We start from the raw sequence: 17,772 nt of genomic DNA, 5'->3' as shown, positions 1-17,772 counted from the left end.
CGCGAGCGCAGCTGCGGCGGGTGGCGTCCGTACCAGCGGCGCGGACGGCGGTGGCGAGCAGCGCCACCGTTGCGGATGCTCTTACAGCCAAGAAAATGAAAATTTGAGAAAAATATTAAAATTATATTGTACTACAGTAATTTTTAACAATAGTTGTCATTTAAATCATAATTTTTTTTCTTGGTTTAACCATAGGTGTACCGAACACGCCTTTGACAGAATCCGACTAATCCTGCTCGACCAGGTTTGCGGATTAAGGCCGGAAGTCTTCCGCGGGTGTCGGGTTTAAATCATAAATTTTAGTTGCATAACTTTTAAAACTATAATAGGAGTAATGGAGTATATGGTTATAAGTTTTCATTTTTTTTTCAATGGTCAAGCTAAAGTAAAAATTGATTATAATATATTTTATTTTCCACCAAATGATGTCATTAGTATATTTTAAGGCTTAATTAAAACATGACGGTATATATAAAACAACATGATTTCATTGTTAGAGATTTTGAAAAAATTGAATTAAATTTGCAAGCCTTTCGAAATTAGGGATTAAATTCGCAGACCTTTCAGAAAATGGGATCGAGGCATGCGAATTTTTCAGAATAAGGGATTTTGTTTTTTTTTCTAAATTTTCGCATGCCTCGATCCCATATTCTGAATATGGTCAGCGAATTTAATCCCTAATTTCGAAAGGCTTGCGAATTTAATCCATTTTTCCGAAATGTAGTATTTGGTTTTGAAATATTAATTTCAATTGAATACCATAACATAATTGCAAAAAAATGAAAATTTATAACTTTATATTCATTATAGAATTAAATAAAAAGGTATGCTTAATATAAAAGGTGGGATTACGCTAAACAAGTTCTCCTATAATTTCTGTTTCTTCGTTAAACTACACTCCCTTCTCTCCCTCTCCAACTGCGCTGTTGTCCACCGCATTGTCGCTCAATAACCTGAAAATTCACGTTAACTCTCCCCCCTCTTCTTCTGGATTCACTCACGATCATTCAGCCGCTTGATTCCCAATTTCCTCCGCCAACCGGCCGAACAGTGCGAGGTAATCGAGCTGATTTCGGAATAGTATTTGTATTTGCATGCCAATTTGTTGATATGATGTAATATTTCAGATACGCGTATTCGTATAGGTTTACGGTTGGATGTATGATCCGTTGTCTTTAGTTGTTGATGCGATTCTATCTGAAGTTTTCGGTTTCGAGATTCATGAAGAGATGGATATTGATCAGCTGACGAAAAAGTGTTCGAGTAGAATGTTAGGTTTTGAAATGATATTCCTTCTTTTCTAAGTTTTATGTTGCGTGATTGATTTCTTTCATGAAATGTTAGGTGATTAGGTGTAACGTATTTTTAATTGATTTTCATTGATATAATGATTTGTTTTATCAAGCAGAGGCCAATTTGATCTCTACAGTAGAATTGAGGTATGCGAGGGCGCCACAGTGAAACTGTGTTGGTGCACAAGCGCACATCGTCAAAGGAACATCTCAATGGCTATGATTATGATTATGATTATGATTATGATTATGATAGAGAAGGATTACTAGGTAAGCCACTTCAAATATTCGGAATTCTGTTTGTTTTATAGCAATCTGTGATTGGCAATTTGGCATATGTTTTTGCTAATAGAATGGTCTCTTACAGATTTATGTATCTGTGATTTTAAGCATTGCTAACTGAGTATAGATAAGACATGTAGTTCAAGAGAAACTACATTTTTATGAGCTTCTTACGATATAGTAATAAGTTTATAATCACTGATGTTGATTGAGTAGTCAACATGTAGTTGGTTATGTGACAAAAGCATGTACAATGTTTTACTCCCCTCTCACATGGAATTTCAGGTCACTCGCAAAGTGGTCACATTAGCAATCCTTCATGGCAGCGTCCTTTGCCACATATTCTAGTGGCAACTATCTCATCGTTCTTGTTTGGCTATCATCTCGGGTCTGTGTGATCTCTTTGAAGTCTTTCTCCCAGGACCTTTTCATATTTGTTGACATACTGGGCCATTATTCAGGGTCGTTAATGACACATTGGAGAGCATCTCTGTGGAACTAGGCTTCAGTGGCAGTACGCTGGCTGAAGGTGCTCCCACATCCTATATTGTAAATGCGATTTTATCAGCTATGCCCGTTAAATCCCCCTCTGATGAGTCTTTACGGTGATCAGGTTTGGTAGTGAGTACATGTCTAGCTGGTGCACTTCTCGGTTCTTTATTCAGTGGATGGATATCCGATGGGCTTGGTCGTAGGAGAGCATTCCAATTATGTGCTCTTCCAATGATTATTGGTGCTTCCATGAGGTGAACTTTCTTTTTTCCATCTCATCTTGTAAAGATGAAGGTATAGAAACTTAATCTACTAAGGCAATGACACCTTTATGTGTTGAGTTGATGCAGTTCTCCGCTATATTTTATTTCTAATTTGTAAATGCAATATACTCTCAGTGCCACAACTAATAGTCTGGAGGGTATGCTTCTTGGGAGGTTCTTTGTCGGGACTGGTATGGGTCTTGGTCCTCCTGTTGCAGCACTCTATGTGTCAGAGGTACAGACAACGTGACTCCCCTTTGCATTCGGAAGATACTTAGATACTGCCTGTCATCTTCAGAACCGTTCCTTAACTATGCATCATCTTTCGTATGCAGGTTTCACCAGCTCATGTGAGGGGCACCTACGGGAGTTTCACCCAGATTGCAACATGCCTTGGACTTATGACAGCTCTCCTCATCGGGATTCCTGCTAAAAATGACACTAGCTGGTAACCGGCATGACTTAAGAATGTAATAGTTTAGTTAAATCCCCCCCCCCTCCTCTTTATTCCTTGAAATGTTTCCTGCTTAAAAGGCAGCATGAGTTAGTTACTTCAAGTGGTTATGATGCAGCAAATGCATTCTGTTTCTTGCAATAAAATTCCACCGTGTTGTGTGAGAAATTTTCTAGCATGCCTATTCTTTAGCATTTTAATTTAATGATGGTTCCTGCAGGTGGAGAGTTTGCTTTTGGGTATCTACTATTCCTGCTGCCTTGCTGGCTCTTTTGATGGAGTTCTCTACAGAGTCTCCACACTGGCTTTACAAGGTGTTTAGATTTCATCCTTTTGCTTGTTACTGCTAAAAGTTTCGGTGTGTAATGTAATGCTTCTGCATAAAGTGAGAATAGCCTAATTGGGTGCTTAATGATGTGGTTCCAGTTAAACTCTTTTAACTTTGCCTGCTAGTTGCGTTTGTGCGGTACAATTGTCCTTATCATTTGGCTTGTGCTCACTGTCTTTCTTCTGCTTGTTTATATTTTTATTTATTGTCTTAGAGAGGAAGAATTGCTCAAACAGAAGAGGAACTCGACAGGCTTTTTGGAGCAGCACATGTTAAATCTGCAATGGCAGAATTGTCAAAATCAGATAATAGAGCTGATGAGGTGGCTGCTGTTAAATTTTTAGAGTTACTCCATGGACGCCATTTTAAAGGTAAATTTCTATCAGCACGATACTCTCTCTCTCTGTGTCTGTCACTTGAACCCTCCCCTGTATTGTAAACACCGTTGTCTTTTTTATGTTTCATGCAGTGGTGTTCATTGGGTCCGCCCTATTTGCCTTTCAGCAGCTATCGGGCATCAATGCTGTATTCTTTTTTTCTTCAACTGTTTTTAAGAGTGCTGGAGTGCCTTCTGATAGTGGAAACATATGTATTGGAGTTGTAAACTTATCAGGTGAAGTAGTGGCACCAAATATATTCCGGCTATTCCTATTACCATCGCGTCACCTTTATCACTTTCTCAGGATCTATTGTTGCCATGATTCTGATGGATAGATTAGGAAGGAAGCTGCTTCTTGTTGGGAGTTTCTTGGGCATGGCAAGTAAAACTCTCCCCCTCAGATCCTCATTTGAAAAATCGGAACCATCCTTTTTTCTCGATAAAAATTGCATTTTTTTAGACTATCCAACTATGTAATTTTTGTTGTTGATGTTTACTTTATTTTTATTTTCAGGTAGTAGCTATGGGTTTACAAGTTATTGCTGCAAGTGATATTATGTCTGCCTCCACAAATTTATATCTATCTGTTGGTGGAATGCTGCTGTGAGTATGATCATCATTTTTAACTCCACAAAAATTTTATTCTTCCATTGACCAAAAATTCCCTTCCCCAATCTATATCCGAAATCAATCACAAATATCAAACAAACATAAAGGACTGAAACACGAATAGCTTATGTGGTCGTCTGACGATTGTTTTCTTCGTTGATACAGGTTCGTCTTGACATTTTCTTTAGGTGCTGGGCCTGTCCCTGGTCTGCTCCTATCAGAAATACTACCGAGCCGGATTAGGGCTAAGGCGATGGCTGTGTGCATGTCTGTACACTGGGTAAATGGACTTGACACATTAATGTTATCTTCCATTCTTACTTTATCTAAGATGAGACATTTCTTTCGCATGCATATAAGTATAAATTGATGACTCTAAATAACTATACCATATTTCTCTGCATGTACAGGTGATCAATTTTTTTGTTGGATTATTGTTTCTGAATCTGCTGGAAATGCTGGGGCCACAAATTCTGTACACAATCTTTGGCACCTTTTGCTTGATGGCTACAGTTTTTGTGAAAAAGAATGTTATAGAAACTAAAGGGAAGTCACTGCAAGAAATTGAAATGGCACTTGTTCCGGTTGATTAGCAGCAGCGCAGAAGCCAGCGTAAGCCAAGCTGCCGCCCCAGCGGACACTGGAGTCTGGACCACGGAGGAGCGAGGTGGGTTTGGGCGGAGAAGAAATGGAGCAAACATGGTGCATTAATTGAACTTCAGAGTTTCAGCCATTTCAGATTGATGGGGAAGAAAAAGAAACTTCAAGTTAAATTATATTAGTACTAATTCTTTATTTTTATAAATAGCATTTTTAGTTTCTTATTTTTTAGACTTGAATAATGGTATTATGGTAGTATTAAATCAACACATCTACTATGTGAATGAATTCTTTTATAATATGATTGTTTAAAAGGTGATTAATAATGATTTCTCAATATATCTGTGATGACTCTTTCCAACTAAGTTGGATTTTGTTGTCGCGGTGGATCAAGTTGAAAATGTAAAGTTTTCCAAATTTGGGAAAGAGTGAGTTTCCAAAAGCTACGATTTAAAGTTAAATTTGGCAATGCTCGAGTTTCTCACGCGACCTTCTACTAGATGGTGGCGAAAATGGCTTCCACTCGATGACTCGACGTTGGATCCCGTTGCAAACCAGATGATAGAGAGAGAAGAAGCAATCCTTTTGGAGGTACCTTTACTTATCATATACACCATGTAGTTAAAAGGTTAAAATTATTCTTCTTCTTCTTCTTCATACTAATTCATTGCATAATTTGCATTGAAGCATGTGTTTCATCATTTTTTATTGCTAATAACAGTTGTGTACGCTTCAAAGTCAATGTTTGAATTCGGAAAGAGCAGTTGAGTTTCCATGAGAAAACAAATGATTTTAGAATATTGCGCAAAATCAAAGCATGATTTTCTGTTTTCATTTCACATGGATAAGCTAGCAAGCTCATATCCCATTGACTTTGACCTTATGTATATCACTAATTATTTTTAAAAATGATATTAATGTGAAAAGTAAGCTTTCTGCAAAGAAAATAGACAGAATAAAAAAAATATGTGATTGGATTATTAGCCGCAGACGATGACTCAAACCATGTCATCCAAATCAAGGGACCCTTTGCCCTTGCAAGTTGTAACATATTCAAATTTATCACAAACCAAATTCCCTAGTTGACTATAATATTTTTGCCATCTTTATATATGGTCAAGAAAATACCATTGCACAAATCAAGAAAGAGTAGTAAGTACTAGCACATCATGGGAAGAATCGAGACGGCTGGGGAAGTCCAGAGCCCGGTGAAGGGCGTCGCTGTGGGCTCGTACCCTCAAACTCATCATCCAATGCAGCCTCAGCCCGTTGGAAGGCCGTGGAGCACTGGACTATTTGACTGCCATCTCGACCAAACCCAAGGTAATAAATTGCAAATGTTTTTTTTTTTTAATCATTTTCATCATTTGATTCTTGTGTGGTGTTAACATGGCTTGATATGTTTGGTTTGGCAGCTGTGATGACGGCGTTATTACCATGTGTCACGTTCGGACAGATAGCCGAGGTTTTGGACGAAGGAGAAATGAGTAAGCCCTTTATGTATAGTACTAAGTTTGGAAAGATTTATAGTGAAAAAATGCTAGAAAATGAGTTGATTTGGTGATGGTGAATGGATGCAGCCTGTCCATTGGGGAGTTTCATATACATGTTGATGATGCCTGCTGTTTGCTCCCAATGGATCATGGGATCCAAGTACAGATCCAAGTTGAGGAACAAATATGGGCTAGTCGAGGCGCCTTACAGCGACGTCGTTTCACACATTTTCTGCCCTTGCTGTGCCCTCTGCCAAGAGTCGAGGGAACTCAAGAGTAGAGGCCTCGACCCGACTCTTGGTAATAACTTCATCCTACAGTTTTAACTCTTTCTATCCCACTCAAAGTGATACAGTATGTGTCTAAAAAACCTTAGGGAGTAACTTTATTTTATTTTATTGCAATTCACATGATCTATTATAGGTGAAGTGGGAAAATTGATGTTAATAATATACTAATTGAATAATGGTATTTGATGTGATGAAATGGAATGCAGGATGGAATGGAATCGTTGCTCAACAGCACCAGTATGGGAATGAGGCTCCTCCGGCTCAAGCTATGTCGAAATAGTTGGTAAAATAAATGTTTTTTAAATATTGTGGGAATCTGCATTCGTTATCTTCGGACTAAATTATGGTTCTTGTGCAAGCATTTGTTTCTTATTCTAGTAAGGTTGTATTGTTTTTTTTCTTCCCATTTTCTTGCTTTTTCTTAATCTTACCTATTGTAATATGTAGTATACAAAAATGTTCTCTCTCGATTCTAATAATCATATTCCCATAACTTGTGGGGTGTATTCTTGCTTGGTTGTTAATGTAGTTGTAATTTTTTTGGCACTTGCAATTTGCAGCAGTACAATGATAGTAGATTAAGTGGCTAGAAACTGCCCAAGACTTGGGGCTTTTCAACTTGGGTTCATTTAGCCCAAACTACTAACTCTCAATGTTATCTAGTATTGAGAAATGAGATACATCTTGATACTTGTTTTGAGAGTTGGATAACTTAGCAACATATAAATTATATTCTCTTTTAGTGATAAGATTAATTTAAAAAAAATCATAAAAGTTAAAAGCCCCACTTACACCGACCCCACCACCTCTCTCGATTAGGTCGTTCGCACCATGCATTCTTATAATATTGATTGAATATTTTTTAATACACTTGAGATCATATCTAACATTGACAAATTAAATAAGTAATTTAATTTCATTGAACCTTATTTGAGAAACTCTAATGAATTTGTTATTGGAATAGATTTATTTGTTAGTTTACTTGAATTCTAATATCACAGTAAATAAATAGATCAAACATAATTACTCTCTTTGAGCTATTTTGTCAATGAAAGAAATCCTCTGACATTAGTGTTTAAGATTTAATACTGCAAAGTAAATACACTGAATTATTCTCATCCAGTCTTGATTGGGATATAATGTTGTAAAATAGATAAATCAAATAATGATTTGATTGAATATTTTTTTTAATGTACCTAATATCAAATATTGCAAAAGTCAATTAGTGATTTAATTTCATCCAATCTTTTGATTTATTAGAGAAGTCCTAATGACATTATTATTTAACTAAATTAATTTTATAATTTACTTGAGTTCTAATAACACTAAGAAAACTCTGCAAAAATGATTTTAAAATAAAATAATAGGACACGAATCACTATTATCATTTTAATTTATTGCATACTACGTCATATGTCCAGCTTTAGCAGTCTCAGTCACTTTTGAGCACTCGTTTTATAAAAATAATAATGAATAGTTAAAGTGGAGACACGGTAAAATAAGAGAGAAAAACTTGGTTGACCATAGCGCGGTTGTTTAGTATCACTCTACTAAATTATATAAAGAGAGTCGTCTTGTATGAAAACTATGTGACAAAAATTCAAATCATCATTGTATTTAATATCTAAATATCACCATTAAAGTCATAAATATCATGATTAGTATTAGCAATGGTGCACGCTTTCACCAAAGTTTTTCTCATATATAAAAATCAATGTTTCAAATTGAAATTATTGAATTGATTATAAATAAGAGGCCGAAAATGTAGATAGTAATAAAACAGATTTATTATTAAATTCAAGATCATTTCCACTTGCCACCTGTATAATAAATGATACTACCTGCAAATATTTATTGTGAACCGAAGAATTCAAAAATGTTAGATGAGGGAAATAGTACTACTAGTTGAAAAATTTATTGCAACATGTCTCTCAAAAAATGAGTGCATATTTGCGTTGAGCAACTGAATTAGTACTTGATCTGTCCGTAAAAATCATTTTTATTTTAATTTGTCATATAAAAATAATCTCTTTTATTTTTTGCAATTTTTTTTTTCTAATGAGATATTGAGATGTATCTTATGATCCACTAACAATATTTCAATTATTTTTTCTTTCCATCTTTTACTTTATTAATTGTGTATTAAAACTTGTATCTTCTAAATATTCTTATTTTTATGAGAAGAAAGAAATAGTTAAATGTTAAAAGCTAAAGATTGAGTTCAAGTTTATCATCTTCCAATCTTTAAATTTTTTCTTTATTTATCCACAAAAAGAATAGATTAGGTATTATCCACATAAAGAATAGATGAAGTAAATGTTAGAAGCTAAAGATTGAGTTCAAGTTTATCATCTTCCAATCTTTAATTTTTTTTCTTTTATTTATCCACAAAAAGAATAGATGAAGTAAATAGTAGTAGTAATGGTAGTAGTAAAAATTTATTACAGTTTGCAACCTTCTCAAAAATGAGTGCCAAAAAAAATGCATATTTGCGTTGACCCAAAAAATGAGTGCAAAAAAATGCATATTTGCGTTTTGCATTGACCCAACTAAATAATAGTACTCTTCTCGTTCACTAATAATAGTTCTGTTTTTATCATCCATCCATCAATAAATATTCCATTTACTTTTTTATTACTTTAGGTATTAAACCTCATATTCTACTAACTTTATTTCACTTTTATTTCACTATAAAACTAATCTATAAAAGTAGCACTCATCTTTCACCTTTTCTATCCACTTTCTACATTTTTTGACACACGTGTCCACCCAAATTTGGTCTTGTATTGATGGACGAAGGGATTAGTTAAATGTCAGAAGATAAAGATTGAGTTCAAGTTTATTACCCCCGTCCCATAAAAATATAGTATGTATTTGAAATGACACGAGAATTAATGTAAAATTGATAAAGAGAGATGAAAAGAAATGTAGTTAAAATAATATTAGTGGATGGTGAGACCAAAATTATTGTAAATGTTTAAGAAATTATAATGTTGGGCCATATTAATATAACTTGTAAATAAATTATCTTACATGACTAATGAGTTAGAGACATTTTCTATAAATAAAGATGCTTATATTTATGGGAAAGAAGCAATATCTTTATTTATCCATAAAAAAAGATTGTATACTCGACAGCCGACGCCATAACAAATAATGTCATATGTGTAATTAGATAATTAGCTATTCACATATAAGATATTCTTTTTTCAAGATTTATTGTTTCGTATTTCGGGTCACATTTTTTCATTTTTATTTTTATTTATTATTTTATGGTGTAATTTATACTTTAATTCGGTGTTAATAGATTGAGGTTACAATTATATAGTAGTCCTATTATTTTGAAAGATTCTCAATATTCATCATCATTAATTAGATCAAATAAATTGGGACAATACATTTTTCATTTTACACGCAAATTGGCTATATTTCCGAAACTATGATTAGGGATGTCAATCGGGTCGGCCCATCGGGTTTCGGGTCGGCCCTACTCGGGTTGCGGGTCAATCGGGTGCGGGCTAATCGGGTTGTGAATTTTTTCGGGTTGTAAAAGTTCAACCCTAACCCTAAAAGCTCGGGTTTCGGGCTAGCCCAGCGGGTTAAACGGGTTGCTAGCGATAAGATTAACATGCAATCAATCCAATAAATAACGATGAAAATTAGTTATATTCATAAAATGTAAAATATTTAATTATGATACATTTGAGATATATGGTCAAACTCAATCATAAACATGATCAAATACTAATATTTGAGATATTTCGAGAAATTTGAATGCATGTTGTAGAAATTTAAATATTTTTTTAAGTGAATTTGAAGTTTTTAATTTATTTATCAATTATTATATTAATAAAAATTCAATATATAATTTATATATTTAATATAAAGTTGAAAGTTATTTTTTTAGTTATCTATATTATAAAATTAATCAATAAAATGTCGAATTATGAGTAAAAAATTGAATAATAGAAATTTTATCGGGTTTTCGGGCCAGCCCATCGGGTTTTCGGGTCTAGCCCTAACGGGTCGCGGGTTAATCGGGTGCGGGCTAATCGGGTTTTAATTTTATCGGGCTAGAAATTTCCAGCCCTAACCCTATAAATTTGGCGGGCTATTCGGGTCAGCCCACGGGTTGCGGGCTACATTGACATCCCTAACTATGATTATTAAATATCATATCAATTCACTAATTCCATTTTATTTCTATTTGTATAAGTATTAAATTAAATTCCCAAGATTGAAAGTTCTTCCGCCTTTCCAAAGCCTCCACAAATTGCCACTTCAAAACCCCATTGCGAAAACACATGCTTCCGGAATCAAGAACCACCCGCCACAAAAGATTCCAGATTGAAGACGCCCACGTAGCACCGTCAAGAAATGGAGTGGGATACAATGTTCTAATTAAATACGTTACTGACCTTTTTCTTAATTTCAGACCACCTAATTGGATGGGGGTATTTAAGACATCCAACCACTTGGTCCGGTTGAGCCTCACCACCTCTTGCCCTTGCTCTTCTTCCCATTCAATTCTCCGATTCTTGCTTTCTTTGACTTCTGTGTCTATTAAAGTTCCAAACTTTTCCACCTCTCAGACTCGCTTGCTTTCTTCTGGTAATCCTTCTTTGCTTTTATCTCGCCCTTTTCTTGATGGTTTAAGAGGAATGGGTGATATTTGATCAGTGCTAGTTGTGCCTTGGGAAGAAAAATTGGGAATTGAGAGGGTTCTCGATTGTTTAAGCTATTTCTGTTTTGTGGGATTTTGTTTTTCTGGGTGAGGGAGCTGAGATAGGTGGATGTTGTAGCTTTTGGTTAATGCAGTGAGAATTTTGAGTTGATTTGCATGTCTTTTGTTTGTGGGGCTTTGTAATCTCTGATGTGTAAGAACTTGTAAACGGCTTGAAGAGATGTTGAGTTGGCTAAAATCATTGTGTCATGATTAGTTGGCTAGCTTGAGCTTGAATTGATTTGTAGAATCATGAACCTTTACTCTCTACTCTATAAATTAATGAATTGTATGTATGTGGGAGTATATGTACGGAAAATAAAAACAAAATTTTTACTTGATACTTAGCTGAACATTCTACTCTAGTTTCAAGTTGAGATTGGGCTGGATAGTGAACTATTGTTGTTTGTGTGTCTTCTCAATTGAGCATGATCATAGCTCTATGAAACTTGGTAAAGTGCGTCTTGGAAATCCTTAATTCTCGTCATTTGCGTCGAATAATCAAGGGACAAGGGTTGTTTTTTATAAAGATAAGCCACTTGTCTACATTCTTGACAAATTGGTATAAGTTTGTTGAATTGTTTGGTGAAGTAGCTGAAATTTTTGAACTAAAGTTTTTTGTCTCATTTTTTGGCTATCAATTTGCAGTTACACATAAGAGTATAGTCATGGAGCTAGCCAAGAAAGTTTCCCATAGAGTATCTACATCTCCAGATAGTATTGCAATAAAATCGGATAAAAAAAGCCATACTTATCGTCAGCTGGTTGAAGCTGCTAAGAACATATCTAACACTTTATCCACTGCTGATTTAAAAACTGTAAGTTCGAATTTATTTTCTACTTCGCACACTCGGTCTGCAGGCTATGGATTTTGCTAAGTAATTAGGGATTTATAAGAGGAAAAGTAACTTTCTCTATGTTTTTTTGAAGAAATGGTGAAAATCTATTTGTTATTTAAGTAAGATTCTGAATACAGCATTTCAAATGTGTTTGGGGATTTATTATTAGAGTCTGATAATTTGATTTTCTTTTCTAATTGATGTGGGAGTTTGTGAAATGACTATGATACGATGTACACGTGCTTATATTGTAGGTCAATGGCCCTGGGAAAAACAACCATCTTGCTGGAGCTCGTATTGGAATTGTTGCTAAACCTTCTCCCGAGTTTGTTGCTGGAGTGCTCGGAACATGGTTCAGTGGAGGTGTTGCAGTTCCCCTTGCACTCAGCTACCCGGAAGCAGAGCTTCTGCATGTGATGAATGATGCGGTTCGTCTATCTTCATCCTGTATTGTCACATGTTGCTAGCTCCGCCCATTTTCTAGATAGGTGTTCTTAAATTAGATATTTCCGGCGCTGAAGTACAACTCTAAACCCTGTTTACTCTTGCATAATTTTAGCTTGGGAGTTCTAATAGTATTGTGGCCCAACGTCCTTTAATCATATTTGTCGCCGGAGAATATGAAAATTACATGATAGGTAGTGTACATACAATCAGTAATATTCTGGATCTCGTGTTGATATAGGATATTATCATGATCCTGAGTACCGAAGATCATCAAGAACTAATGAAAGCCGTTGCTGCCAAGACTTCTTCTCAATTCTCCCTCCTTCCCCCTGTTTCATCGACTGGAGATGATCACAATAATTCACTGGAAACTGAAGTTTCTCATGCGATTAGTGGTGTGTTTGCCTTCATGGTCATCTGTATTTATTCTGCCTGCTACGATTTACTCGATGCTTTATTGTAGGAGATGATCCTGCACTGATCATCTATACAAGTGGCACGACAGGGAAGCCTAAAGGTGCTGTGCACACACACGAAGGTATATTATCACAGGTATTTCTTGCATGCCAGTTTCCCTCTTAAGATATCAATTTGGCATGCTATTATTGATCCATGAATGGACATGATTATCGTCATGATTATACTGTCAAGTTAGTTCTATTATTCTTTCTCAAAATTGATTTACTTTTTGTATCTCGTTTTACAATTACAGCGCATAAACTTCCAGATAGCAATCTCTGATGCTAATATCCCCGTGATATCAGGTCCAAATGCTGTCTGATGCGTGGGGATACACATCTGACGATAAGTTCTTGCATTGCCTTCCACTACATCATATCCTTAAATGCGTCTTTTAATAGTACCTCTTTTGTACTCCCTCCGTCACATAGCAGTAGGGACACCTATCTTTTCCGCCTGTCTCATAAAAATAGCTCATTTCCATTTATGGAAAGTTCTACATCAATTTATTTACAACTTAATAACTTATACTATTAGGGCCCACCATTAAACACTAATAATAATGGGTATCCCACTATCCACTAACACTATTTTAACTACTCGTTTCATCCTCTCTCTTACTTTACCAATTATGCATTAATTCCCGCGGCATCCCAAATGTCCATATTTTAATGGGACGGAGGGAGCATTTTGGAGAGGTTCCATTTGTTGGCTAGTTCTTGTGAAGCGATCTGTTTTCCAAGTGTTGTTTGTTGGTCTTAACTTCTTTTATACATGTGCACGGCATGTTTAACGCGCTGCTTGCTCCGTTGTACGCTGGTTCAATGGTAAAGCCCTTGAAATTCAGTCGTTATAAACTTTGCAACCTCTTTTTGATGATTCCATCATATAATGAGATTTCTGCTGGTTGTGGGTTATGCTCTTCTGTAAAAGGTTGAATTCATGCCGAAATTCAGTGTAAGGGGAATCTGGCAGAGATGGCGAGAATCTTACCCGGAAGACCAAACGAAAGCCGACGATGCTATAACTGTGTTCACCGGAGTAAGTTAAGCATTTTACAGCATCAAGTTGAAATTGCGCTCTGATAATGTTATATTAGCTGACTTTCACTTCTGTAGGTTCCAACCATGTACACACGTTTAATACAAGGGTATGAATCGATGGAACCTGAACTACAAACTGCTTCGGCTACAGCTGCAAGAAAGTTGCGTCTTATGGTAGGTCAATTATCTCTTTTCACGTGAAACCATGAAAAAAGAAATATTGGTAAAACCTCGGCTGCTAGATATTGTTGTTAGACGTTTCCTTTTTATTTTATCCTGTCGTTGCAAGTTGTTGAACAAAAGTCTCTTGATTGACAGATGTGTGGCTCTTCAGCTCTCCCTCTTCCGGTAATGCAACAGTGGGAATCTATCACTGGCCACTGCCTTCTGGAACGGTACGGCATGACAGAGGTCAGTGCAATCTTCACAAACACTTCTTGAGGTTGAATATAATTGCTGATCCTGATTAACGGCTCCTGGTTTACTTTGGTGTCTCAAATTTTATAGTTTGTCATGGCACTATCGAATCCCCTACATGGCAAGCGGAAGGGGGGTACCGTCGGCAATCCACTTCCTGGTGTGCAGGTTAGTAGTTTAAGTTGTGAAAAAACAGATATCTCGTTGATGCTTTGCTTATATCTTTGAAATAAAAAAACATACTCAAAATGCATTCCTTTTTGATAGGCCAAGCTCATTGCTGAAGACGGTAGTACTGATGCTGAATCTGGCGACCTCTACATAAAAAGTCCTTCGTTATTCAAGGAATATTGGAAGCTACCCGAGGTATTATGAACTACTCTCGAGTTTTAAACACTATTTAACAAGGATCAAAAGAGGGCCCGGCTTCTCATCTGAGTTCGTTATGAGATGTTGCCAGGTGACTAAGGAGTCGTTTATCGATGGTGGTTTCTTCAAAACTGGAGATGCCGCCAGAGTGGATGAAGACGGATACTATATCATCTTGGGACGTAAGCACATTTAACGTCTCAAAGATTCAAGCCTTAACGGTTTCTACTATGATATGACTTATATAACGAGCTGTCTCGTAATTCAGGTACTAATGCTGATATTCTGAAGGTTGGTGGCTACAAATTATCTGCTCTAGAAATCGAGGCAGTTCTTTTAGAGGTTGGTTTGTTTCTCATCTATTTACTTGAACGGACGTGTTGAAGTGATTTCTCTTGACAGTTAAACCACCTCTACTTGTGCAGCATCCAACTATTTCAGAGTGTTGTGTGTTGGGATTGCCAGACAAAGCCTATGGCGAAGCTGTAACTGCTATAGTGATACCCGATGCAGAGATTAAAAGGAAAGGAGACGAGGAGTTGAAGCCCGCGCTATCTTTGGAAGAACTGTCCACATGGGCTAAAGAGAAACTTGCACCATATAAGGTATCATACGATAGATAGAGCACTCGTTTCTATTGATAAACGTCTTAACCTAAAAGGGATCGTTCCGTGCTTATTACTGCTGGTGCTTTTTACAGATACCGACTCGTCTATTGCTGTGGGAATCGCTGCCTCGCAATGCTATGGGAAAGGTGATCTATTCTTCACTTGGTTTTTCTTCTTCCGAACCCCCAATATTAGTCGTTAATCCCGAAATCTTGCTAAATATCAGGTGAACAAGAAGGAGCTCAAGAAGAAGCTATCTGATGAGTGATAAAGAGAAGAAAATCAAGGTGAAAATTTGAATTTTACTATGGTTTGTTCAAAATGTATTTGCATTGGATGCTTTTTTGAATGATCTGAGTTGAAATCCCAATTGTTTATTTTAGGGTGAATATTTTTTTATATGTAAGTGGTATGTAACTCATTGAATAAAATATAATTTAGGGATGTTAATCTGGCTATCCTTGAAGCTTCGTGTTGGCATTGCAGTTAAACACTGGAGCATTTTTTTTATTGGAATTTTGATATTTTAAATTTTTGCAACACTATTAGTTTACTAAATGCTTGGATGTTGTTTGAATTACCTATGAAATGATGTATTTTTATTACTGAAATCGATAATGTGGTTTTGAAACATTAAATTAGTAACTTTATTATGTTGAACAGTTAAATGGGCCTAATGGGCTTGACATAAACTATTTTGGGCTGTCATTGGTTATTATATCGGCCTGTTCGAATATCTAACATTATTTGTGATTAATAAATTAGTTGGGCAATAATGGTGTAAGATATTGAGGATTTTAAACGATCAAGTTTTGACGTTTATATTCCCCTTTTGCCAAATTGACCTGTTTTATAGTCAAAATTGCTTGCTCAATTTGTTGGATCGGTTGATGTTTAATAAAATTACAAATGTGGGGAGTTTTGTAAAATCCAATGGATGGGGTGTGATTCTTGATCAATAGAAGAAATTAGATAAAGTAAAAATTATTAAGCCGTATCCAAACCCATTAACCATTGCTGTCACACTATTCCTTCTCCAAAATAACAAAATTGAAAATATAAAAATGACGAAAGATTAAAGCCCTTTTGAAAAGCAAAATCAGACAGCCCATCTTGTATGTTATTTTAGTACTTGATGAATTGATGATTGTGTTGACCTTTGTCTTAGCCACATATCCCCCACCCCAACAAACTAAACAGTAGTTAAACAAATAGTACTATAAGTATACTGTGTGTATATACACTCTTTAAAATAAAATAAAAAGGTAACCCTTTTTTGCAAGTGGAATGTCAAAAGAGAATTACAAAGTATTTTTCAGTAGAATGTGGAGTGATGATTTTATGACATCATGGTTACGAAAGATAAAGCTTTTATAACTTTTAATTGAAAGGTTTTATAAATTCGACATCCGGATAGGTGTCTCCAATGGCCATCCAGACGTGGTCCGGATCGATCGGCCCTATTGTCATTTTTGGTCGTCATTCATTATCGAAAGTCATCGCATTGCTAGCTTCTATCTTTTGACATTGGTGACAATCTTCTTCATGTGTCCGACTCCATGAGTTTCATTTTCTTAATTCGCTGAATCTCTCTTGATAGGTCATGATGTTACAATAATTTCTAAAGTTTTCATTATCTTTTATTGTTGGTGGAGAGATTGGTAGAGCCAATTAAAGAGGACAAATTAGATGGTACTCCCTCCGTTCCCTCATAGTTGAGTCATTTTTCCATTCCAGGAAATTCCTTCATAGTTGAGTCATTTTCATGTATAGTATCTTTTATACTTTCTTACTTTACTCTCTCTTACTTTATTCTTTATACTATATTCACTATTTACTTTATTCTCTCTACATCTTTCTCTTTCTTATCTTTTTATCTATTTATTTAACACACTCAACATTCCTTTCTTAAACCCAATGCCGAAAAGTTTCGCCTGAACTATGAGGAAACTGAGGGAGTCCTGTCCACTCAAAGAGCTATCTTATCCCATCTACCCACCGACTAATTTTCACTATACATTTAGTTGTGTGTGTCGTTCTGTGGTTGGTGGATCTTGTAGCTCTATTTTTTTTTCTACTATTCAGTCATATGTCACATTATTACTTGGGAGATTAGGGTTTTTAATGAGAAGTATCACTGGTTGGATGTAAATAATGTGTAGCATTAATTTCACAATATATTTATTAAAAAATATATAAAAAATAATATTATTTGGCTTCATCTAAAACCCTGCCCCCTCAAATTCGCTAGTGGTTACGAAGTTATATGCGTTCACTTACAAAATCAACTATTATAAAGATTATTATAATTTATCAAAATTAACTAAACCCAAATGGGATTTGAAATGAATTACGAGGCATAAATAAAAAAAAATCTAGTACGTC

At 35.6% G+C, this 17,772-nt stretch overlaps 3 protein-coding genes across 4 annotated transcripts; all 3 read left to right on the top strand.

Annotated features, from left to right (window-relative positions):
- The first annotated feature begins 858 nt into the window (after nt 1–858).
- LOC121795109 (probable plastidic glucose transporter 2) lies at nt 859–5,847 on the top strand. Of its 2 annotated transcripts, XR_006049403.1 has the most exons (16): nt 859–1,057; nt 1,409–1,562; nt 1,860–1,962; nt 2,036–2,103; nt 2,188–2,320; nt 2,465–2,564; nt 2,665–2,777; nt 3,004–3,097; nt 3,326–3,482; nt 3,581–3,724; nt 3,795–3,868; nt 4,005–4,093; nt 4,265–4,379; nt 4,510–4,866; nt 5,200–5,290; nt 5,821–5,847. XR_006049403.1 is itself a non-coding variant. In XM_042193555.1 (14 exons), the coding sequence occupies exons 2-14, from the start codon at nt 1,442–1,444 to the stop codon at nt 4,690–4,692; spliced, it is 1,494 nt and encodes a 497-aa protein (XP_042049489.1). In that variant the 5' UTR covers nt 859–1,057; nt 1,409–1,441; the 3' UTR covers nt 4,693–5,000. The 2 variants fall into 2 exon arrangements, 1 of the variants encoding a protein (XP_042049489.1); XM_042193555.1 differs by lacking the exons at nt 5,200–5,290; nt 5,821–5,847 and having other exon boundaries at nt 4,510–5,000.
- Nucleotides 5,355–7,006, top strand: LOC121795148 (protein PLANT CADMIUM RESISTANCE 8-like). The gene is made up of 4 exons (XM_042193605.1): nt 5,355–6,022; nt 6,115–6,186; nt 6,280–6,492; nt 6,689–7,006. Exons 1-4 carry the CDS (start codon nt 5,869–5,871, stop codon nt 6,760–6,762), a joined length of 513 nt encoding a protein of 170 aa, XP_042049539.1. The 5' UTR covers nt 5,355–5,868; the 3' UTR covers nt 6,763–7,006.
- A 3,725-nt stretch (nt 7,007–10,731) lies between these two features.
- On the top strand, nt 10,732–15,837 carry LOC121795102 (probable CoA ligase CCL8). Its single transcript, XM_042193549.1, has 17 exons — nt 10,732–11,093; nt 11,854–12,023; nt 12,299–12,472; nt 12,730–12,886; nt 12,955–13,043; nt 13,256–13,325; nt 13,725–13,777; nt 13,884–13,991; nt 14,069–14,167; nt 14,312–14,404; nt 14,501–14,578; nt 14,678–14,776; nt 14,871–14,961; nt 15,048–15,121; nt 15,205–15,384; nt 15,480–15,533; nt 15,614–15,837. The coding sequence occupies exons 1-17, from the start codon at nt 10,787–10,789 to the stop codon at nt 15,653–15,655; spliced, it is 1,938 nt and encodes a 645-aa protein (XP_042049483.1). The 5' UTR covers nt 10,732–10,786; the 3' UTR covers nt 15,656–15,837.
- The last annotated feature ends 1,935 nt before the right edge of the window (nt 15,838–17,772 follow it).

The sequence above is a fragment of the Salvia splendens genome, chromosome 3, assembly GCF_004379255.2.
Source record: "Salvia splendens isolate huo1 chromosome 3, SspV2, whole genome shotgun sequence".
NCBI lineage: Eukaryota > Viridiplantae > Streptophyta > Magnoliopsida > Lamiales > Lamiaceae > Salvia > Salvia splendens.
The sequence above is the reverse complement of the archived record's forward strand: the minus strand, read 5'-3'. Positions and strand labels throughout refer to the sequence as shown.